Source organism: Pistacia vera, unplaced genomic scaffold, assembly GCF_008641045.1.
Source record: "Pistacia vera cultivar Batoury unplaced genomic scaffold, PisVer_v2 Contig197, whole genome shotgun sequence".
Lineage (NCBI taxonomy): Eukaryota > Viridiplantae > Streptophyta > Magnoliopsida > Sapindales > Anacardiaceae > Pistacia > Pistacia vera.
The window spans coordinates 546,087-570,690 of NW_022195998.1; the positions used below are offsets into that span (position 1 = coordinate 546,087).

The 24,604-nt window shown below is 39.1% G+C and overlaps 2 protein-coding genes across 2 annotated transcripts in view; both read right to left on the reverse strand.

The window, feature by feature from the left end:
- Positions 1 to 9,988: 9,988 nt before the first annotated feature.
- The window catches only part of LOC116128103 (methionine aminopeptidase 1A-like), a 28,965-nt gene continuing 14,349 nt past the window's right edge, over positions 9,989 to 24,604 (reverse strand). Inside the window, exons 2-17 of the mRNA XM_031413776.1 lie at positions 15,043 to 15,137; positions 14,881 to 14,931; positions 14,538 to 14,711; positions 14,000 to 14,075; positions 13,737 to 13,784; positions 13,583 to 13,627; positions 12,535 to 12,634; positions 12,194 to 12,245; positions 12,065 to 12,106; positions 11,538 to 11,599; positions 11,353 to 11,451; positions 11,042 to 11,115; positions 10,883 to 10,952; positions 10,662 to 10,727; positions 10,496 to 10,584; positions 9,989 to 10,217 (exon numbers count right to left, since the gene is read on the reverse strand). Of these exons, the coding sequence (XP_031269636.1) occupies positions 10,140 to 10,217; positions 10,496 to 10,584; positions 10,662 to 10,727; positions 10,883 to 10,952; positions 11,042 to 11,115; positions 11,353 to 11,451; positions 11,538 to 11,599; positions 12,065 to 12,106; positions 12,194 to 12,245; positions 12,535 to 12,634; positions 13,583 to 13,627; positions 13,737 to 13,784; positions 14,000 to 14,075; positions 14,538 to 14,711; positions 14,881 to 14,931; positions 15,043 to 15,116 (1,200 nt within the window). The 5' untranslated portion in view covers positions 15,117 to 15,137 and the 3' untranslated portion in view covers positions 9,989 to 10,139. The remainder of the gene's footprint in view (positions 10,218 to 10,495; positions 10,585 to 10,661; positions 10,728 to 10,882; positions 10,953 to 11,041; positions 11,116 to 11,352; positions 11,452 to 11,537; positions 11,600 to 12,064; positions 12,107 to 12,193; positions 12,246 to 12,534; positions 12,635 to 13,582; positions 13,628 to 13,736; positions 13,785 to 13,999; positions 14,076 to 14,537; positions 14,712 to 14,880; positions 14,932 to 15,042; positions 15,138 to 24,604) is intronic.
- On the reverse strand, positions 15,807 to 23,842 carry LOC116128104 (probable pectinesterase/pectinesterase inhibitor 36). Its single transcript, XM_031413777.1, is given in 6 exon segments — positions 15,807 to 16,241; positions 16,243 to 16,499; positions 16,580 to 16,906; positions 18,450 to 18,513; positions 23,511 to 23,692; positions 23,695 to 23,842. Coding segments are annotated over 6 exon segments (1,404 nt in total). The 5' UTR covers positions 23,834 to 23,842.

Genomic DNA, 24,604 nt, shown 5'->3' on the forward strand with positions numbered 1-24,604 from the left:
AAGAGACCCCGTAGAATTCTCATTTAATTGGGTATTGTTTTTCTTACCAAATTATGAACGACGAATTGTCACATGCACGATAGAGATTGAGAGTTCACTTCAGTGTGGCTTTCATGGTAGCTAAAAAATCTGAAAAGATTAAATCAAGGCTGATTCTATAATTATTTTTCGGGTTCTGAAGATGTGTGTACATGAATATTCACTTTACAGTTCACACATACGTGAAGGAATAAACTTCATCTGAAGATAGCCAACTGGGGGATATCATGATTTTTGATGAGTCAAAAATCAACCAATTCAATGTTGGTGATCTACTACGAACTATCCCTGATTTTGCCCTGGGCTGCTACGTCTTTTGAATTATCAAGACAGAAGTTAGCTCTAGTATTTTCGTCTACAAAGAAAGTCAAATCAAAACTAAATTTGATCATGATAATGATGTTATTATGGTTGTGATTTTGTGGATTATTATATTGATCACCAAATTTTAAATCACTTTTAATCCAAACGGAGCCTAATTTAGTACTTTCAAAAGTTTGACGGCTACCCAATCTATACTGAACTTGTACTCAACTCGGGCACGGAATCTTGTTTTGTTCCTTTTTGGGCAAATCTTAACAGACGTGCACACGTACTCGTGTATGTCCATCGATCATGACCGACCAATTCAGTACTTGAATTCGTATAGACGCGAATAATTGTTAATATAATATTTGTATAATTATGTATTTTATTAAATATAATATTGTTATGCCTAAAAAAAATAACGGTTGACGTAAGAACCAGCCAGCCTGCAAAAGTCAGATCATGGGTACAATCACAGTCTGCTTTCGTCAGAATAGTGGGTGCGCGTCAGGCCAGCCAGAAGCTGTGGTGATCCCACGTGTTCAATCCCTACTCTAAATCGCGCAAATCACTCTGGAAGGTGGACAATGTGACATAAAGAAGGATTCGCATAGATAATTTCATCAACTTACAGATTTAGTGATCATTGCCTCAATGCATCTCACTATAAATTGGGAGCTCCTCTCTCATTAAAGGGGATTCGCACATTTTATCACACTTGATTAACTACTCTCTCTTTCCCTAGAATTATTAGCGTTTGATACTTTGTAATGTCATTGTAAAGTAAGCCAGCTAAAAGCGACCTGACCCTTATCATCAATATAAGCATCAGTGGACGTAGGATTTGCTACCTTAGCATCCGAACCACTTCAAAAACTGTCCCCATTGCATTTACTATCTTTTTCCTTTTTATTCACGTGTGTCCTTTGAGCCTGCTCAACATTTCACACGTGCGTTTCGTTGGTGTAAAAATCACGCATCAACAGTTTGGCGCTAGAAGGAGGGCCTCATTTAGTGTTCACCTTTCATCAGAAGAATCTCCAACTTACCGGTCCTACAACAACAAATGGCCCGCCAACCAAAACCTGAGCAAACCAACTAGGGCGCTGAGGGGCTCCCCCAAGTTCAGAGGGACACTTCTTCCAAAAAACCTTCAGCCCCGCAAAATGCTGCAGGAGATATCCCGTCAAGTTCACAGCTTGACCTCGCTATAAGAAGTTACCTGGAGAGGTTTGACAATACTCTCTAGACGGTCAACCAAAGGTTGGATCGTTTGGACCAAGGCACGCCATCCAAGTCAGCTGCGACAGTGCAACTGCCAAAAATGCCTGCAGGTCGCGCGAAAGCGCGGCAAAGGGAAATAGCCCGTGCCGCGAGCACTGCAGCGCATAGACGAAAGGGTAAGCAAGTGGCAAAAAACAAGCCCACGGGCTCCAAAGGGCCAGCAAACACCGACCGCGTCCCAAACAGAATACCAGTCTCGTTGAGACTCGGTGAAAAGACGCAGCCTGAGCTGTCCCATGCCACGTCGCAAGTATACACCCATAAAAGTGCTGGACGGGGCGATTCTTATCACCGCCAGCAAAACAATCCTGATCGTCACCGTGCGAAAGGGTTTCACACTTCGCCGGGCTATTCTTACCATCGCGAAGGTCGTGAAAATACCCCGCACCTTTCATCGCCATCACACGCCTTTAGCCAGCGTGTGTCGAGAGTGGCCGGAACCGCCGGCCAAGGCGAAGAGGAACCCGACCTCCAGACATTCCTCAATCGTAACCGCGAAAATAAAACTTGCATGGGTGAAAGTAACCCCCAAGCGGCTCCATTGCCGTAAATTGAGGAGTTACAGCGAGCTCTAGACAGACTAAGAGCTCAACAAAATGAGTAGGGGCAGGTCGCATCTGCATCCCCCTTCTCTCCCGAAGTGTTAGTGGCTCCACTCCCACCAGGATTCAGGATGCCCGACATGCGGGAGTTTGATGGAAATTCTGATCCACATGATCATTTATATGAATTTAACGACCTGATGGAGCTTCACCAGGTCTCAGATTTAGCAAAATGCCGCTGTTTGGCAGTGACGTTGACCTCACATGCCAAACGGTGGTTCAGGTCACTCCCAGCGGGATCAATCAGTTCATGGCCTCAGATGAGCACGACGTTCCTAAGGCATTTTCAAGCGAATCGAAAGTTTTCGATGCCTTTGAGCTACCTCAGCAATATAAGGCAAGAAAGGGATGAATCCCTCCAGTCCTACATTGATCGTTTCCATAGAGAACTCAACAAGGTGGCTCATACTCCCAAGGAGTCTGTTCGGACTCTCATCATAGCCGGAGTTCGTCCACAAACCGACTTGTGGAAAGAATTACAGGCTGAGGATGATGTTTCCCTCACAGGATTCTATAACCTTGCGGAGAAGTACCTCTAGATAGAAAATTCATTGGCGGCACTCCGCCATTGCGACCCTGGCGCTTCAGGCAATACATTTGGTCTGGGTGAAAGTAGAAGAGCTGATCGCAGAGGGGACGCTAACGATCAGCGAAAAGGGAAGAAACCTCTCTACGAGCACAAAAAGTCTTATGCTTTTGTTCCTTGTCGCGATCACGACAGAAACCAATATACTCCACCAAATGCGTCTGTATCAGCCATTCTTGATAAATCTGAGGAAGCCAGTCTGCTCGGGGAGCCCGAGCCCATGAAAACTCCTGCGACAGCCAGAAATAATAAAAATTATTGTAGCTTCCATCGGGACAACGGGTATCACACTGATGAGTGCCGAGCTCTAAAACAAGCAATCGAAGAGCTCATCAAGAAAGGGCACTTCAAGGAGTATATTGACGACTCTGCTCCCGCGCAAGAGAAAAGCCAAGGGGAGCAAGGGAAAAAGCGTCGTGATCGCAAAGGGTATAGTAGTGTTAACATAATCTTTAGAGGACCACACCTCGCGGGAAACACGCGAGGTGCACAAAAAAGATATGCTCGCGAAGCTCATCACGACCCAATCAGGGTGATGAACACATCGCAGCGCCACAAAAGGTCCACAAAGAGGAGCCAATCACCTTCTATGAGAAGGAGGCAGCCCGTTTGCATCATCCTCACGACGACGCCCTTGTGATCACGCCCCTCATAGGGCACCATAACGTCCGCAGAATGCTAGTGGACAATGGAATTGCTGTGAACATCCTGTTCCAGACCGCTTTCGAAAGAATAAACTTGGACGAGGCCAACCTGAAGCTCGCCTCGATCCCTCTTTATGGCTTTACAGTGGACCACCTAATCCCCAAAGGAACGATCCAACTTCCGGTCACGCTGGGTGACTATGACGAAGTGACTAAGGTTACCGAATTCTTGGTCATGGATTGCCCATCTACCTTCAATGGAATCTTGGGGCGACCTCTATTGAGAAGCTTCAAGGCAGTCACTTTCATATACCATCTCAAGATGAAGTTCTCCACCCTGACAGGGATAGGGGAAGTAAGCGAATCGCAAAGCGCATCTCGCGACTGCTACATAAAAGCGGTGCAGATGGCGTGTAAAGGGAAGGGCATTTCGTGATGTATTCCCCGACAGGCTATGGCCATCAGCTGGATCGAGCCACAGCCTGGCCCAGCAGAGGATAATATGGATCCTCGAATTCAGGAAAGCCCTTCCAGCGGCCCAGCTAGGGATTTGTCCGAAGTGTCGATCGACCTGAAGGAGCCGAGCTGAGCCGAGCCGAGCCATGTGTTAAGGATTGGGAGCAGTCTCAACCCCCAGCTCGCCTCCGAACTGATCAGCTTCCTGAAAGAAAATATCGATGTGTTCGCCTGGTCGCATGCGGATATGGTCGGGATCAGCTCAGACATCATTTGCCATGCGTTAAACATTAACAGCGAAGCCAAGCAAGTTAGCCAGAAAAGAAGAGCAATGGATCCAGAGCGATATGCCACCTTGAAATTAGAGGTGGACAACCTCCTCCGAAACAGGTCCATCTGAGAGGCACTCTACCCGATCTGGGTTGTCAACCAGGTTCTGGTAAGGAAGCCCAATCGCAAGTGGTGAACCTGTGTCGACTTCAGCGACCTCAACAAGGCCTATCCTAAAGATAGTTTCCTCTGCCAAGAATTGACCAGCTCGTGGATGCCACCTCAGGGCACGAGCTGCTAAGTTTTATGGACGCGTACTCTGGATATAATCAAATTCTGATGTACGCGTTAGACGAATAGCATACGTCTTTTATCACAGACCGGGGGCTGTATTGCTACAAAGTTATGCCCTTCGACCTCAAGAATGCTGGCGCAACCTACCAGCGGTTGGTTAGCCGGATGTTCTTCGACCAGATCGAAAAAACAATGGAGGTCTATGTGGATGACATGCTGATCAAATCCCATGTTGCCTCAGATCACATTGCGCATCTCGCTGAGATGTTTGATATCCTCCGACTGTACAGAATGAAACTGAATCCTCTCAAGTATTCGTTCGGAGTATCTTCAGGGAAATTTCTAGGATACATGCTTAACCAACGAGGGATAGAAATAAACCCTGAGAAAATTCAAGTTCTGCTCAATATGGAAAGCCCGACCAGCAAAAAACAGGTCATGAGTCTTAATGGGCGAATAGCGGCACTAAGTCGCTTCATATCGAGGCTAACAGACCACTGCCTACCGTTCTTCAATGTTCTAAAGGCCAACAAGAAGTTCGAGTGGACTCTCGAGTGTGAATAGGCGTTCCAAAGTATAAAAGAACACCTCGGGAAACCACCTCTCCTGTCCAAGCCTTTTTCGCAAGAGATCCTACTCCTGTATCTGTCCGTCTCTTAGTTCGCAGTCAGTGCAGCCCTAATTCAGGAAGAGGAAAATGTACAATGGCCAGTGTACTATGCGAGCAGTCTAACGGATGCCGAGATGTGGTATCCGAAAATGGAGCGATTAGCCTATGCCCTGCTGATCGCTTCCAGAAAGCTGTGACCCTACTTCCACACCCATACTATCCATGTGATGACTAATTACTCACTCAGGCAAGTCCTCCAAAAGCCAGAGGCATCGGGTAAATTGCTTTAATGGGCCATGGAATTGAGTCAGTTCAATCTGAAGTACAAGCCAAGATCGACTATCAAATGGCAGACAGTTGCTGACTTCATCTCTGAATTTTCCTATCTTCCAAGTGAATTAGAGCAACAGCCTAGCGAAGCCATCGAGAAAACTGCTCAGAATCTGTCGACCTGGAGTCTCTACGTCGACGGATCATCAAACAAAAAGAGGGCCGGTGTAGGTCTTCTCCTTTTGAGCCCCGAAGGGGCTCGCGTTCATGGCATTCTTCGGTTCGGATTCAAGGCAACCAACAATGAGGCCGAGTATGAAGCTCTGCTCGCTGGGTTGCGGTTGGCCAAAGAAATGGGTGCAATAAAGTGTAGACCACCGGCTACAGGTACTCCGGCAGGTTCCCCAGCGAGTCCAACATTGGAGTATCCTTCTTCGCGTCTTCAACAGTGGTCGTGTCGTCCATCGGTTCCTTACCTGACCTTCTTTCGACGTCCTTTTGCGACCTCTTGAGCTGCTCGGCCTAAGATTCGGTCTCCGACTCTTCGACCTAAATCTGCCTCCTCTTCTTTCGCTGAGCCATTGTCTTCATCCTCAGGCGAGCAGGCGACGGCTAGGAGACCTTCGTGGTTCGCATTGGATCGTCCTCTGACGGCTGTGGCTAAGAAGTTACAGAAGGTCGCGTCGGTTGGCCCAATGTTGCGCCTTCAATCGAGGGGATGGTCGGAGCAACATCGGTCGCCTTGGCTTTTTTCGACCGAGGAAAATTGAGCGGCCTTCGTCGCGGCTGCTCTGACTCCTTCGGAGGCATGGTTGCTGCATGCAAAGTATCGTTAGCAAAGGTATTCTACTTCATGACCAGAAAAGAATCAGTTAGCAGGACTTACTCAGTGGGGGCTCTAACGACGCGTTTGTGTTGAAGAAACCATATTTCCGTAAATTCGCTGTCGTCACGAGTTTCTTCGCGTCGTGCTTGTCCTCGGGTAGGGAGCCAAAGTGCACGATCCTACCTCTATCGAAGAGTAGCCCTAAGTCGGTCGTCTTGTTAACTATAAGAAAGGAATCAGGTTGTTAGACAGAGCACACTTCGAATGCAATGAGTTTATCAAAAAAAAAAAAAAAAAAAAAGAGAGAACGAGGCCTACTCGATTCCTGGAAGCGGTAATGGCCATCATATCGAAAGAAGAAAAATTTCGTTCCGTAGGCCCTTGCGTTGCTAGGATAACTATGTATCCCGTTGACGATAGTAGGTCGCCTGGACAAGTAATAAGAGTCCTTGTCCTTGCTCTTTCTCAAAAAATACGAGCAGCCAAGCTCCATCGCGGTCAGCTCGCCTATCTTGTTCTCCTGGCACGCGATGTACATTGCAACGGCAATGACATACACGTTTGAAGTCAGCTGCATCGGCGCGACCCCGAAGTGGTCCAAAAACGACCTGATAAAAGGGTGGAAGGGGATCAGTCCCCCACCCTTGATGATCTCCTCGGAAATCGCAGTCAGGCCACTTGACGGGTATCGCGATGAGTGTGCCACGTCGAGGAAAGCGTCCACCTCAATACCATACTGTTTTATTACCCTCTCAAGCTCGTCCCCGGTAAGTACCGAGAAGACATCGAGAGGGATACTCGGAGCACCTTACGGGGACGAGCCGATTCACTGCTCGGATCTAGTTGTTGAGGGGTCCATTTTGCTAGTCTACAAGAGCGACAAGCAGAAGGGTCATTTAGCCGCTGTATGCTATTTCGTACGATGACGTGGGAGGAAATAAACTCCCTAAATCCCAAAGAAAACCCTAACAGCACGATTCAAGCCACCATTCATGGCTCAAACCCGACGTAAGCGTCTCGTCTCCGATGGGTTACCGGAAGACTGACGCCATATAACCATGAAAATAATGAAACAACGATAGAGAAGTTCTTACCTCTTGGAGTATGAGAACAGCTTCTACCTCAAATGCCGGAAAAATGCAAGTTTGGAAGACAAAGGTTCCAAGCTTGCGAAAATCTTTTGCTCTCTGTGAAAAAGGCTCTAGTAACATTGCCTGAGAACAATTTGAGGTTTTCATAGCGTGTGAATCGGCGTTTGAATTTCCCGGAATCGAAACAACGTTTGGGCGGCAAAGATTTCTTACCATTGATCACAGGCCACGTGTCGCTCATCAGCGGGGAAGAGTGAGCGAAACGATTGGATAAAGTCGAACTTTCATCTTTCCCGTTAAACAGCTCAAACGACGGCCATATCTCTCTCTGAGCATTAATTGCGTCTCAAATCCACATTTAATGCTCTGATAAGCGGCGTCGTTCCAACATATAACGCATTTAATGTTCTGATAAAGCACACTGTGTCAGCATACAACGCATTTAATGCGTTTTGCTGGCACTTATCACGTACAGGACACATCTGTTAGTGCAGGGACTGCTTCATTGAATGCACCCATATCAAAAGAACAACAGGTGGCGTCTGACGAAATCAGGTTGCTCGTCCCCTGCAAACAATGAACATGCGAGGTCGTGTTCACAAAAGTGTCATCCCAACCTACTCTCAAACAGGCTAGAATTTTCAGAATTTTCAGGAATCATCCCGCTGCGGCACAACTTGTAGTTTCCAAGGTTCTATCCTCGAACCTTAAAAACTAGGGGACTTCTGTTATGCCTAAAAAAATAAGGGCTGACGTAAGAACCAGCCAGCCTACAAGAGTCGGATCATGGGTGCAGCCACAGCCTGCTTTCATCATAATAGTGGGTGTGCGTCAGGCCAGCCAGAAGCTGTGGTGATCCCACGTGTTCAATCCCTGCTTTAAATCGCGCAAATCACTCTGGAAGGTGGACAATGTGACATAAAGAAGGATTTGCACTGATAATCCCACCAACTTACAGATTTAGTGATCATTGCCTCAATGCATCCCACTATAAATTGGGAGCTCCTCTCTCATTAAAGGGGATTCGCACATTTTATCACACTTGATTAACTACTCTCTCTTTCCCTAGAATTATTAGCGTTTGATACCTTGTAATGTCATTGTAAAGTCAGCCAGCTAAAAGCGACCTGACCCTTATCATCAATATAAGCATCAGTGGATGTATGATTTGCTACCTTAGCATCCGAACCACTTTAAAAACTGTCCCCATTGCATTTACTATCCTTTTCCTTTTTATTCACATGTGTCCTTTGAGCCTGTTCAACATTTCACACGTACGTTACGTTGGTGTAAAAATCACGCATTAACAAATATCAAATTTATATATATTTTAACTAATTCTCGTATTAGTGTAACAATCCACTATAGATCCTTATTTGTGTTTCATTCACGTACATCATCGTAATTCAATTCCAAACTCAGAGTTTAATAAATCAAACTCATTAGGTATGGAAAATTTAGGTTTAGTTATGTGGTACATATCGTTATTGACTTAGATTGTTTTGACTAGGGCGTTTAATTAACTTAAGGACGTGGTTTTTGAATATTAAAGCTTCTTCCCGTAACTGTAAAACTAAGTCCCTTTGACCAAGTTTTAAGTACAGTAATAAGAAGAGTCAGACTTCGCCAATCAAATTCAACCATTTGAGGTTATCTTTCTAACCAGAAAAATACAGATTGAAAACTTCATGATTCATGACAAAAACTGCATGTCTATGACCAGAGTTGTGTTATCCAAATTTTTTCCCGGCCGGCTAATTAAGATGGCCCTCCAAATTTCAGATAATATTTAATTTATTAAATTACTTATCATCCTTTACTTCTACGTTTAATTGAAATTTATAAATTGATGTGACATGAAACAATTGAAATTTTAAAGAGTGAAACTACAAAATTAATTAAGATATCTAATTTAAGAATTATATTACATTAATATACATAAACTTGTAAAAGGAAATTGTATTTATAGTATTAATTAGTTATATATATTACTCGATGAAGACTTGGTTGCGTGAGGCACGACATGACACAAGTACTAAATAAAGAAGCATTGTCAAATTATTTAACGGATAGGTATGCCTATTGGGCGGGGTTATTTGACTGGCTTGCCTTTGAATTTATTTATTTATTTTTTTGGGTTAATTAGAGTGTCTGAACCAACTTACATACAACTCGATTAATTCTCATGGGAACCATCATGACCCCCAAGGACAATAATGGGCAAAAGTGTTGAAATCATGCAGCCCCCTCGGTTCGTCCTTACTACTAACCCATGGGTGGATGGCTTGCTTTAATTTTCTGTTTTTAAACTATAATATTCAATTAGCTACCATTAATTAACTCCATTTCTCTTCATAATCTAGACTTGATATATGATTTTGGATAACATTTTACATTTATAAGAGACTAATCACATTGTTGGCATCATAATGTAACAGTTTCACTTAAGCGTTTTAATTTAGTATGAATTTCCACCTGTGTTACGATATTTGTATACAAAACCGATAAAAAGAATTGAGATTTTACATGAATTTATCAATTATCACATCCTATGGAAAAGTCAAATTTTTTTCTCATTAGAAAAAGTTTAATTACGATAATTTGCCCAAAAGCTATGCGTAGCGTAATGTCACCTTTATTATCCATTACCTGTGCTGCTCAAAAAATTAAAATATATTTTGAAAAAACTCATTATTTTTTTACCCTTAACAAGGCTAATAGTCTATGGAAAATCCATTTCACACTTTTAACCTAAATTCAAATTTGAACAATTATTTTCACACAAATTACATGGTTCAACAAAATATGCAAGACTGCTAGTTTCTGACAGCAGTTTACAATGTGTAAGTTGATGACATAACCTAAGCATTTAGCCAAGGAAACATATTGGGCGATGAAGGCAATCTTGCCGTCAGAACTTCAACACCAGTTTCGGTAACCTGCAAAAATATTTTCATTAAAGATAAAACTAAATATAGTGACTTTACCAAAACCACTGAGCAATTTAGTGACATATTATACCGATTCATAAATAATTAAATTATCAATGACATTGCCGTACAAAACCGAAACCCGGGTCAAAGGTCAAATTGTCATCGGTTTTCCTATACACTTTGCTCAACCTCAACTGCCCAACATAATTGCCTTACAAGAAACAGTGCTGAACCATGCATATAGAAAAGTCATCCAATAAAGTACAGTGAATATGAGAAATTACCAGAAGCGTGTGCTCAAACTGAGCACTTCGTTTACCATCAGCAGTCACAGCTGTCCAACCATCAGGCCACATCCGATCACGCCAAACTCCTATCAATAAAATAGAGTAAAATATGTAGCAAGCATATTAATGGTTGTTTACCAAGATAAACAAGTCATATATGTACCTGCATTAATCATCGGTTCAATTGTAAAGGTCTGTCCAGCTTTCATCACACCTACAGCTTTATTTCCTGCTCGGGTCAAGAAAAACATAATTCACTGAGAAAATAATATGAGCATTTTGACCCAATTAAGAAATGAATTGGTTGTTATGCTTTATGTCACATTCCACGGAACAAAGGATTGTCATGTAGAAAATATAAAATTGTAAAGCAAGGTTAAATACTTGAATAATGGGGGATATTTGGTGCACAATGGAACAGCTCTCCAATACCATGACCACAATATGACTTTACCTGGTTTAGCAAAAAAGAAAAGAGTTGTTTATCAGTGTTGATAACAATGGCAATGACTTACAATTGTGAACTCAAAGTTAAATCACTACCACAGAGAATCCTGACATCAAAGCATGGCGATTAATGACTTCACCGATTTCACGATACCTCACCCCAGGTTTCACTGAAAGAATTGACATATAATGGCCATTAGAGTTCATTAAAAAGATCTCTCATACAGAAAAGAAAAAACAAAAGTGTGGCATGCTTGGCAATTTCAAGAATAACTGATTATATAATAGAAGTTAACAAGTGCACTGAGAAAACCATCAGAAATCATTCTACGAGCCACAGAATTACTCTTTCTTACAGTTGATTCCACATTTTCCCTAGAACAACTTTGAATGAGCCCAAGACATACCGATAGATATTGCTTTCTCCAAGCACTCATATGTACATTGGACCAATTGACGAGACAGTTCATCAACATTTCCCACAAAGTATGTTTCATTCAGATCACCTGCATTATGTGAAAACTAGCAGTCAATCATGAAGCTTCTAGGTAGCACTTGAATTTATTTTATAAAAAGGTTTTAGAATTCTTACCATGAACACCTTTATAGTACACAGTCACATCAATATTCACAATATCGCCATCCTCTAATTTCCTGGAGAATTAAAACAAGTTGGGCTTCATTCAGGTTTTTCTCAGACATCAAACAACAGCATATGAATATTTGAAAGTAAGAATATAAACAATAGCATGGAAATCAGGAAACTATAATGCAAAGTTCTGTAAAAGGGAAATGCCCATACAACCTTGGATAACTTCTTACCACACTCCCAAACAACACTATCCTCAGAAAGAAGTGTTATGCCCACCAAAAAGTAATAAAATGCAATTTAACCGGTATAGCGTCATCAAAAAATAAAAAAATCTAATATACTAGAAAATCTATTTATAAAAAATTCTAAAAAACAGAAAACCTTTTAGTTATTGTTTAAAAGTTGGGTTTGAAAGAGACATAAAATGTTAGTGTTTCAGAAGGGTTGAGAGTCAACGATGCCAGAAATCAGCACAAAAAGATAAAGAGAAAGATAAAATAGTGTTACATGGTCAAAAATACACTTACCTGGCATCAGGAATTCCATGACAGATTACTTCATTAACTGACCTGCAACAGAAAGACAAATAATCTCAGTTAATTAATATGCACAACACCAAGGAAGCTTAAGCAAACATACACAAAAGAAGTACCTACGTGCAGCAAGACTTTGGAAAGAAATGATAATTGAGAGGAGATGGATAACCCCCTGCAGTAGTAAAAACCCATAAATGAATTAGCTATTCCAATTATCAGTCTTACTGGCCAATACAGCTCCATAAGAGACTGTCTTACTGCCATCAAGCAGATAAACACATTTTCTCCATAAGGTCCTAGAGTACTGCATCCCACCCCTCTCCCTCCCAAGGGCCAAAACTTTAGTAGGTGTCAAGGCACTAAAAGAAGTTTACAAGTATGCCCATACATAATACTACCCCACTTGCAAATCATGCAAATTTTAAATGAGATATAAGAAAATAGCATTATAAAGTATGAACCAGCAGCAATAGTTGTCTCATGAACCACTCTATCAATTTCATCTGTTGTTACACCTGGACGAATCACTTGAGCCGCTGCATCCAAAACCTCCCTTGCAATCTGACAGAAAGATTGTAAAATAAATAGGTTTAAGATCATAAATCAGTGACTATCTTGTTTGTTATATTAAAGAATTGAAACACCCATCACATAACACAGTAATTGACACATACATGGGTACCTAATTTTCCCAAAAAATATTAAAAATATTTTACCAGTATAAACCCTCTAGAAGGCATTACCTAATCAATTAAGCACAGATATATCTCTTTGGGCTCTTATTAACCTTCCTAAAAGAAAATTCCGCATACAAATTGAAAGTACTTACAGAAAAAGTTAAAAATATTTTTCCTCCTTTACTTTGTAGCCATCAGTTCATTCTCATGTTTGTCAATAACTAACATGTTCTTTCCAGCATATATAGACAACATATTAGTGCAGCAAAGACCAAGGGTTGAATGAAGTGATTAAAAGTGACAATCACCAGATGCAGGATTCCATAATTTTTCTTTGCTAAGTCAGTTTCTCAACATGCACCATCTTTAAACATATAATACAACTTGTCCATTCTACTCTGAAATAGCAAGAATCACCAGTATAAAGAATTGAACCAATTATCTTATGCTAAAAGTATCATAGTACACTTGTTTTCCTGCATACAAGTTTTAAGTAAAAAAAAAATCTTCTTTCTCCTTCATTTACAGATATTCAAATAAGAACTCAAATGAGATTTCTTATGCATGTGTAAACTCATGAAATAACAGAGCCACTACATATAGAAATAACATTCATGAACTACATCACAAAAACAACTAATTGCCATCAGATTATACAGAAAAAGACACCAGTATGAATACACATAAGCACCAATTTATTGATTCTGTAAGCCATAGAGCAGGTCCATAAATAAATACATCCAAATTAGAGAAATAATACAAGGATAAATATTGATAGAGCAGATAAATTTTATTTTTTTAATGAAATAAAAAGATTAAGAAGTGAATTTACTCGACATGTTTCTCGCATTCTCTCAATTTGGTCCTGACTTTTAACCTTCACAAAAAGACATCAATTAGAAGAAAAAAAGAGGGAACATGATTTCCATTTCAATTACACATCTGTCTGTACCTAAAATATGACGAAGATACTAGTACAAACTTACCTCGACAACATGCTGCAGATCACTATTGGGCTCAATTTTTGGTATTCCCTAGAACAATAAATTGGATCAGTTATTCTAGAAACCACAAAAAGTCAAAAAGAAAAAAAGAAATTCATGTTCAGTAAGTGCATATATTCTGATTCCGGGACAGTAAACCCATCAATCAAGGAGGCCAAGTCTCAGAAAACTTTCCTCTCAAATTGTGGTAAAATAAACAAAATCAGTACTTAAGAAGTTGAACAGAAATGATTCAAAGAACTCACATCCACAGCCCAATCAGGTAGATCAATGTGAGAGGGTACAGAACGCATGCTAGATATGGGATATGGTCTCAGTGCTCTGTAGAATAAAAGTAAACAATTATGGTTTCAGAAGTTTATTAAAAATGGAAATATATAATTCAAAGAACATCTAGGAAATGCTGGAATATAGAGTAGTTATTGTTAAGAGAAAAAAGATAAATAAATAAAAACTCTCAAGGAAATAAACAACCAAGTCAATCAAAATATCTAGGTAATTGGAGAAAATTTAGCATCATTTATCAAAATTTTGTTAAATGTAAAAGACTATTTTAATCAAATATCAACAGTAGAAGTATATCATAGATTTTGAAGTTAGTAAATAGAAACGGTTTTCATCAGAAAGCTTTATAAGATGAAGAGGTACCATGTAGCTGTCATATCACAACATCTTGTTGAACAAGAGTAACACATAAGGACAGTCAGACGTAATTGCCTGACCTGAACAAACACAAAGAAATATAAGTAGCATATTATTGCAAACTAAATCCTTAAAAAATACCCTGTCCAATCAAAATGGGGAAGTTTCGGAGTTCGACCCTGTCCTTTCTTCAAGCAATATAACCAACCTTCATTCGCTCCGTCTGATCCACCTGGAGTACCTGTCCCAAGTAGCTTTGCCTTCAAATGAACTGATTTGTGAGAGCTCCAAGAAGCTTTGAAACAATCTTGTGTACTATCAAGAATTATAATAATAACTTTATCAATACCAAAAAAATATATATATAAAAAATCCGATTACATAACTTGAAATTTCAACTAAACTATTCAAAATGCAATTCTACGGATATCTCTAATTTTAGGATTTCATTTAGAAAAATATCGCAATAAAAGGAATTACTAACCAGAACGCCGCGCCTTCACGAGGAAGCTTTAGCTCCATACACTTGGGACACCTAAAAATAATAAAAAAAATAAGTAGCAATTTTGTTCAAAATGTTAATAGTTAAAGAATTTTCAACTTGCCACATTGAAGATAAATTTCAAGTAGGTGATGAAATACATACTGAAGATGAGCAGGCTTGCCACATCGAACACACGATAAGCTATTATTCTCCACCGCATCTGAGCCACCGGCCATCGTGTCCTAGTCTCCTAGACTTTCCCTTTCTGTTTAGTTTTATTCGTTTGAGAAAGAGTAAAAGTGAGAGGTTTTAGGGTTCAGAGAAGGGAAAGATGGCGAACACGGAGGTATCTAAAGCTAATTTGTTTGTTTGAGTTTTTCCGTTAATATATTTATGATATTAACTTATTAAGTCAGCATTTGCTACGTGTATACTTTTTACTGGACCACTAATTTTACTTTTCTTTTTCAATTAATGCTGGATTGCGCAGCAAGTTACAAGTGAATTACTAGGTAGAAATATATATTGACACATGGGCACTTCGTTAACTCTCAAAGACCCGCCGTCCCAAGAGGTCGTTCAAGGGGGAGGGGCCAGCCCCTCGCCCTAAGTGGATTTGAGCAGAACTTATTTCTTAAAGTTAATTCGAAGAATTAAAGAGTTTAATTATATATATCACGACAGTCAACTAAATAATATAGGATAAATACAATTTTTAAGGAATTCCGTAAAAATTTCTTATGCTTGTATTAAAATAAACTGCAAAGTTTTATTCTTATTTTTAATCATAATGCAATTAAACCATTCCATTACCATCAGATAATTAACTAGAAAACTTATGGATTTAGTGGCAACTCAGAAATAGAACCATTATTACATAACATATATATGTAGTATGATACAAAGTAGTGGTGAAGAAGCCCTTTTTATATTTCAGGCCAAAACGGCACACCTGTGGCAGGGATCCATGAGTCCCCCTGAATGAACCTTCTCACCGAAAAAGGGCTAGCTTGCTGGGGACTATTAAGCACATGAAAACCGGGCCAATTCACCCTATTTTCAGTCAAGGCACCAGCCCCTGTATTTAAATACTCTGCATAATACAGTGTGGAAAGAGCAAAACTCCCATCCCATTCTGTCCAACCCTTTGGATGAATAATTCCACCAAGGTCCGTCTTTATGAAAGTTGTCCTGGAGTATTTTTTCCATGGCCTGCCTAAGTAATTCGTGAACAAATGTTGAAGGGCAATAAATTCATGAGATGGCCTAACACGCGATCCTTGAATTGAAATTCCTGTGTTTTCATTGGGATCGTCTCTTCCTTGTGCTGTTATCATAGTTGATTGGTGATCAATTGGTCTTTCTTATAAAGATGTCGCAGTTTTGAAACACTGCTATGGCATCACTAAATATGAAATCAATGGTACCATGTATTTGACAATCACGATAAATTTGTCTTAAAGAGAGCACATAGAGTGTATCTTGGTGACCTATAAAACTGCAACGATAAAAAACTGAGAGGTCTGAGCTGACTCGTAGAGCCACTGCTTGGTGTTTATGGGGACCAGCCATGTTCTGAAATGTCATGTCCCTTGCCCAAAACCCATCCCCTGATACACCTGCCCATGAACACGACCCAGTTAATAAAATCGAACTGCATAAACTTGAATGGATTTTCGCTAAATCAATGTATTCTTACCAAATGTGGCTGAGGTTGAGGTGGTAGAACCATCTGGGACATTTCGGCTGCCAGTAACAATGGTTCTACCAATGCCATCGCCAACAAACATTATGTTCTTCATGTGATGTTTGATATCCACCTTTTCATTATACACTCCGGATTTTACGTGGATTATTACTCTTTGGGGTCGCCTGTTACCCATTCTGCCGAGTGCAGCCAATGCTTCATTAATTGTTGTGTGTGTGCCAGAGCCATCTTGTGCAACAACAAAGTCTGCCTTGGAAGTTGCTGGACTCCATGATGCTAAAATTCCACCATTTTGATTGAATCTTGCTTTACCTGGGCCTGGTGGTCCTGAAAAATCTGCAAGTCATTAAGAAATTAAAGCTTTTGCTTTGTAGTCTACTTAATAGTTTCGATATTATTTACACTTGTACCAGAATAGAACAGTTCAGGAGACAATTTAATTTTAACTTGCAAAGTTCGACCGTTTTCACTCCATACTTAAGTTTAACTGGAGTCTAGGGTTTTGTGAGCTTATGAAAATTAGCTTATAAGCAATTGTTGCTTATAAACTAAAATTAGCTTATAAGCATTTGAAATTTTAAGCAATTACGTGTTTGGTAAAATATGGCTTATAAATACATTTTATTATAAAATGACTAAAAAAGGTACTACATTAAATAAGTGTATACTATAAAATTTTAAAATTAAATAAGGATAATGTGGTAATATAGAGGTTGTTTGTCTGAGCTTATGAAAATTAGCTTATAAGCAACAAGTACTTATAAGCTAATTTTAGGTTATAAGCATTTGAAATTTTAAGCAATTACGTGTTTGGTTAAATTACTTATAAGTGACTGATAAGTAGTTGACATGTTTGGTAAAATGTGGCTTATAAGTATATTTTATTATAAAATGACTAAAAAGGGTATTACATTAAACAAGGGTATACTATAGAATTTTAAAATTAAACAAGGGTAATGTGGTAATATACTTGGTCAAACTAGCTTATAAGTAGAGTGCTTATAAGCAAAAAAAAAAAAAAAGTACCTCCCCCTCAACTTATTTTTTTTGGCTTATAAGCTCAACTTATAAGTTCAAAAAAATTATAAACAAACAGGTCAGCTTAATTTTAGAACTTATAAGCAAGTTTGACCAGCTTAATTTTAGAACTTATAAGCAAGTTTGACCAGCTTATAAGCTTTAAAATTAAGTTGACTTGTTTGTTTATAATTTTTTTGAGCTAATAAGTTGAGCTTATAAGCTTAAATAAATAAATTGGGGGGGAGGTACTTTTTTTTTTTGGCTTATATGCACTTTGCTTATAAGCTAGTTTGACCAAGTATATTACCACATTATCCTTATTTAATTTTAAAATTTCATAGTATGCCCTTATTTAATGTAGTACCTTTTTTAGTAATTTTATAATAAAATGTACTTATAAGTCACATTTTACCAAACACGTCAATTACTTATCAATCACTTATAAGTACTTTAACCAAACACGTAATTGCTTAAAATTTCAAATGCTTATAAGTTAATTTTAGCTTATAAGCAATTGTTACTTATAAGCTAATTTTCATAAGCTCAGACAAACACTCCCTTGGTCAAACTAACTTATAAGTAAAGTGCTTATAAGTAAAAAAAAAAAAAAAAAGTACCTCCCCCCCAACTTTTTTTTTTTTGGCTTATAAGCTCAACTTATAAGTTCAAAAAAGTTATAAACAAACATGTCAGTTTAATTTTAGAGCTTATAAGCTAGTTTGACCAGCTTATAAGCTTAGACAAACACCCCCTAAAACACATAGAAATATTTACACAGAAGGAAATCAGAGCTTAAAATTTTTGTAGGCAAATAATTGTTGGGACCAAGTCAGCTTCTTACCCCTTCTAACCTTCTTCCTATACAGTTGCAAGGCTTCATTGAGAAACATAGTCAAATTATGAGTCTCTGTTACAAAATCATTGCTATCATTCTCCTATGTTTTCTCCCCTTGTATATTTTATTTCCTCTTTTGTATATTTCTTGGCTGTACATGATAAATTAGGATACTTATAATATTTCCTTCCTGTAATTAGTCATTCCAATTCCTAAACTTTAGGAACAAGTCTGTATCTTGTAACTATTTAATCCCATTGTTGGAAGAGAATAATATAGAAGTTTTAATTTCCTTTCATTCAACTCTTGCTCTCTGCTGTACCAGTATTCTTTACATGGTATCAGAGCAGGTTCATACCATCTATACGTATCATTACAACTTGAATCTTCATCTATTCTTTGTACCATGACTGACAACAAACCTGAATCACCTACACCAATCATACATGTGCAATCCGAAAATGCTGGCTTCAAGCCTGGTATCAGTCTTAATGAAACGAACTATGATGTATGGTCCCAAATCATGGAGATGCATATTGCAGGGCGTGAAAAGCTGGAGTATATTATGAGAAAAACACCTCAACCAACGGAGACTGATGCTTCCTATGCAAAGTGGTATGCAGAAAATCAAAAGGTTAAGGGCTGGTTATTGACATCCATGTCACCTGAAATTATGAAGCGGTATCTCAGGTTATGTACCGCACGAGAAATCTGGAAAGCCCTGGCCAAGGCTTTCTATGATGGGTCAGTCAAAGCACAAATCTTTGCATTAAGCCAACGAGCTTTCTCCACTAAACAGGTTGGTCGTTCTCTATCAACTTATTATGGTGATCTTGTAGAGATTTTTCAAGAGCTAGATTATCGTGATAAGGTTGTAATGAAAGATCTAGATGATGTTATTGCATATAAAAAATCAGTTGAACGCTTGAGAGTGCACATCTTTCTTAATGGACTGGATGCAGAATTTGAACAACTCAGAGGAGAGATTCTCAGAAAGGATCCAGCACTGGATCTTGAAGAAACATATGCGTATGTACGTCGTGATGTTATCCGCAGAATGACATTAAATGGAGAAATTGATCATCATGAATCATCTGCTATGATAGCTCGTCGGAACAAACCTCAACAAGGGCGTACAAATCAACAAAACTTTGGACATTCAAAATAGTTTGTTGATCAAAACCAATCATCTGAATCGCAAAATCGCAGCTATGAAATAGGAACTTCAAAATCAGAACGCATGTGTGCTCATTGTGGTGGAACTAGACATACCAAGTCAAGGTGCTATGAACTGATTGGCTATCCAGATTGGTGGGATCCTACTAAAGCACCCAAACAGAATTAAAAAACAAAGCCTCATGCTTCTGCTGCTGTGGCCGAACCTTCTAGCAACCTTGAAGAATCTTTATCATTAATCGCTACTTCAGGTAATAGTGGTAAGGTTCTTAATGTCTCCACACTTAATAGTAATAGTACTTGGATAATTGATTCTGGAGCTACGGATCACATGACTTTTGACACTAATCATGTTCAGTCTATGAAATCATCCAAACAATCTAAAGTGTCCACAACCAATGGTACTCCTTCTCATGTGATTGGAGAAGGTTCAATTACTCTTACCGAAAATTTAAACTTGGATTCAGTTTTGGTTGTTCCCTCTCTTAACTATAACTTATTGTCTGTTGCTCAAATAACATGTACTTTGCATTGTATTGTGATATTTTGGCCTAACTTTTGTGTTTTTAAGGACATCTGGACTCAGAGGACAATTGGTTATGGTACTAGAAAAGAGAAGCTTTATTATCTTGAGTTGACTCCGGCAGGTTCGAATCAATTATACCAAGCATTCTCAATTGAAAGATCTGGCAATGTTCAAAACTCTGAAATTTGGTTATGGCATAAGCGGTTACGCCATGCTTCTTTTGGATATTTAAAAAAATTATTTCCAAAGATGTTTTCTCAGTTGACTGATTCTAGTTTTAAGTGTGATATTTGTGAATTGGCTAAAAGTCATCGTGTTACTTTTCCAATTAGTATGAATAAAAGTTCAGTACCTTTTATGGTTGTTCATTCGGATGTATGGGGTCCTGCAAAGATTTCTTCTCTAAATGGTGCATTCTTTTTTGTTTCATTTATTGATGATTACACACGTATGACTTGGGTTTGTTTGATGAAATCAAAAAATGAAGTTAGTTCTTTGTTTCAGAAATTTCACAAGATGATAGCAACTCAATATCAATCTCATATCAAGTTCTTCGCACTGATAACAGTAGAGAGTTTGTTAATCAAGACTTAAAACAATATCTGAATGTACATGGTATTGCTCATCAAACGACTTGCCCCTACTCCCCCCAACCAAATGGGGTTGCAGAGCGCAAGAATCGTCATCTTCTTGATATTCATCACATGCCTACCAGTTACTGGGGTGAAGCTGTCACAGTTGTAGCCTATCTCATTAACCGTGTACCGTCAAGTTCATTACAATTTAAGACTCCTCTCCATGTGCTTCATGAGACTATAAGTGCTCTTGCTGTGCCAAATCTGCCACCTAGAGTATTCGGATGTGTAGCCTTCGTACATCTTCAAAAATCTTTGAGAAATAAATTGGAACCTCAAGCTATTCGATGTGTATTTGTAGGCTATGGCTTGTATCAGAAAGGCTATCGGTGTTATCACCCTCCTTCTCGTAAGATGTATGTTGCACTTGATGTTACCTTTCATGAAAATGAAATGTATTATTTTGTCCCTGAGTCTCCATTTCAGGGGGAGAGTAGAGATGAACTGCAGACTCTAAACGACTTGGAGGATCTTACAAGTAATGGCAACTGGGAAAGTCAAATGAGGCGGTTGGTCATACTTTAAATGATGAGGCAGTCATATTGTAGACAGAGAGAATGAAATGGAAGTAGTACCGCCTGTCTCTTCAACACCAGAAGTAACAACTTCCTCTTCTCAATCTGTACCATTTAATCAATTGTCTCCCGAAGCCAAGTCCATCTCCGAACCTCAGGTAAACTCGGAAACCCATATAAAAGTGTTACCAAATCGAGTCACAAGAGGTATACCTAAAGTAAATTATGAACCTACTCTTACCTACAAACCTAAATATCCCATGAGTAATGTTGTGTCCTACCATACGTTGTCAAATGAATGTGAATCTTTTGTGAATCAATTATCTGTAGTATATATTCCTAATAGTGTGCAGGAAGCCTTGAAAGATCCTAAGTGGAAAGAAGCGATGAATGAAGAAATGAAATCTCTCCAAAAGAATTCAACATGGGAAGTTGTTGATTTACCCGAAGGGAAGACACCAGTAGGGTGTAGATGGGTCTTCACTATTAAATAAAAAAAGCTGATGGAACTATCGAATGGTTCAAAGCCAGACTTGTCGCTAAAGGGTATACTCAAACTTATGGAGTTGATTATATGGAAACGTTTGCACCCGTTGCCAAAATCAATACTGTTCGTGTCCTGTTATCTCTGGTGATAAATCTTGACTAGCCATTACATCAGTTTGATGTAAAGAATGCTTTTTTTGCATGGAGACCTTCAAGAAAAAGTATATATAGAATTGCCTCCCAGATGTAAAATGCAGATTAAAGGAAGTCAACAGGTTTGCAAATTGAGAAAGTCTTTGTATCGTTTAAAGCAATCTCCTAGAGCCTAGTTTGGAAGATTTACTAGCTCTATGAAGGTTTTTCGATATCAACAAAGTAACTCGGATCATACTCTCTTCTTGAAACATAATAAAGAGAAAATCACTGCTTATTGTGTATGTTGATGACATGATAGGGACAGGAAATGATCCAGGAGAGAAGGCTGCGTTACAAAGTCATCTCACTCAAGAATTTGAAATGAAAGATCTGGGTCCATTGAAGTACTTCCTAGGAATTGAAGTGTCAAGGTCGAAGAAAGACATTTTCTTGTCTCAGCAGAAATATGCCTTAGATTTATTAGATGAAACAGGAATGTCTGCTTGTAGTCCAGTTAGTACTCCCATGGAGGAAAATTTGAAACTAAGTATGGATTTGAATCAAATCCCTACTAACAAAGAACGTTATCAGAGATTAGTAGGCAGACTAATGTACCTTGGAAATACTCGACTAGATTTGGCTTATGCATTAAGTATTGTCAGTCAATTCATGCATTCCCCAAAGGAAGACCATATGAATGCTGTTATTCTCATTTTGTGATACTTAAAGTCATCTCCTGGAAAGGGTATTATGTTTACAAAAGGAAATAGCTTGGATATTAAAGGGTATACCGATGCTTATTGGGCTGGATCAGTTGATGATAGACTTTCTACATCCGGTTATTTCACATTTGTGGGTGGAAATCTAGTTGCTTGGCGGAGTAAGAAGCAAGAGATTGTAGCTAGATCCAGTGCTGAGGCTGAATACAGAGGGATGGCTAAAGGAATATGTGAATTATTATGGACCAGGAATTCAATGCAAGATTTACATATTCAACAGGTCAGTCCTATGAGATTATATTGTGATAATAAGGCAGTGTGCGATATTGCTCATAATCTAGTTCAACATGATCTGCGATATTGCTCATAATCTAGTTCAACATGATCTGCGATATTGCTCATAATCTAGTTCAACATGATCGAACTAAGCACTTTGAAGTTGATAGACATTTCATCAAGGAAAAACTGGAAGCAAAAACCATTGAGGTGCCTCATGTTCGGTCTGAAGATCAACTTGCAGATGTGCTAACTAAGGCAGTATCCAGTCAAGCTTTTAATAGGTGTCTCGACAAGTTGGGCATGTGCGACATCTATGCACCAACTTGAGGGGAAGTGTTACGAAATCATTGCTATCATTCTCCTATGTTTTCTCCTCTTGTATATTTTATTTCCTCTTTTGTATATTTCTTGGTTGTACATGATAAATTAGGATACTTATAATATTTCCTTCCTCTAATTAGTCATTCCAATTCCTAAACTTTAGGAACAAGTCTGTATCTTGTAACTATTTAATCCCATTGTTGGAAGAGAATAATATAGAAGTTTTAATTCCCTTTCATTCAACTCTTGCTCTCTGCTGTACCAGTATTCTTTACAGTCTCTGCATGGGGTTGAACATATCCCCTCTCTTCCAATCCATCCAAGCAAGTCCTGTGGTGCGCCAGCGCGCTGCTTAGCCACGTACGAGCATCATCAAGTGTGTGGTTCTCACCCGCAAGCAAACGACTGAGCCTGGTCTCACTCTCACCATAGAGCTTAGCACAATCAGTTAAGCCTCGTTATGAGAATTCAAATCTTGGTCCAACTCTAACCCATTCGGTGTAACAGAAGCCCGAGCCCAGTTCCTCTCTTGCAAGACCGTGGATCGAGCCATTTGAACCACCTCCAATTCTTGAGTGCAAGATGTGGTAGTGGCCATGGCTACAAGGAAGAGAAAGGTAACAACAGAAGTAGACATTTTCGTATAAAGAGTGATATTGACATGCAACAACTTATCTCGTTTAACAGTTTGTTTTCATCTATAGTACTGAGTGAAGAAGCAAACACAATTACACAAGGACCGTCGTAGCCAAGTGTCTGCTTTTGGAGGATCAAATGTCCTTCGTTTTCATGGGTATCATAAACGTAATTGAATTGTTAAATTTTTATAACTTGGATTACTTGTTCTTTAGTCCTTTTGTTGTAAAGATCGAGTGATGATGTCATGCGTTAACTTATCTCATTAAATTGTTTGTTTTCATTTATGGAACGAGGTGAAGAGGCAAACACGATAACACATGGACCGTAATAGCCAAATGTCTGCTTTTGGACTATCACTTAAGCTTTCATGGGTGTCCATCACAAACGTAATTTGAATCGTTAATTAATTAACGTAATACTGTATGTAATGAACACCAAAAAAAAAAAAGAAAATATTATAACCTCAAAATTAAACGTGCTTACAGGTTGCAGCAGGCGGTGAGGGAAGCATTTATTGATATGAACCCAAAGGCTAAAGCTGTTTATCAAGAACGTATCAAAATTAGAGTTTAGGCACGTGTGATTTGGCATTCTGGACGAGCGACATGTTGGCTACTGCTGGTAACGCTCATCTTGAAGTTTGAATTTTGTCCATACAAACGCAAGATATGTTGAACTTGAACGCATAGGTAAAATACTTTCCTTCCGTTTTTCAAAGGTCAAAGAACAG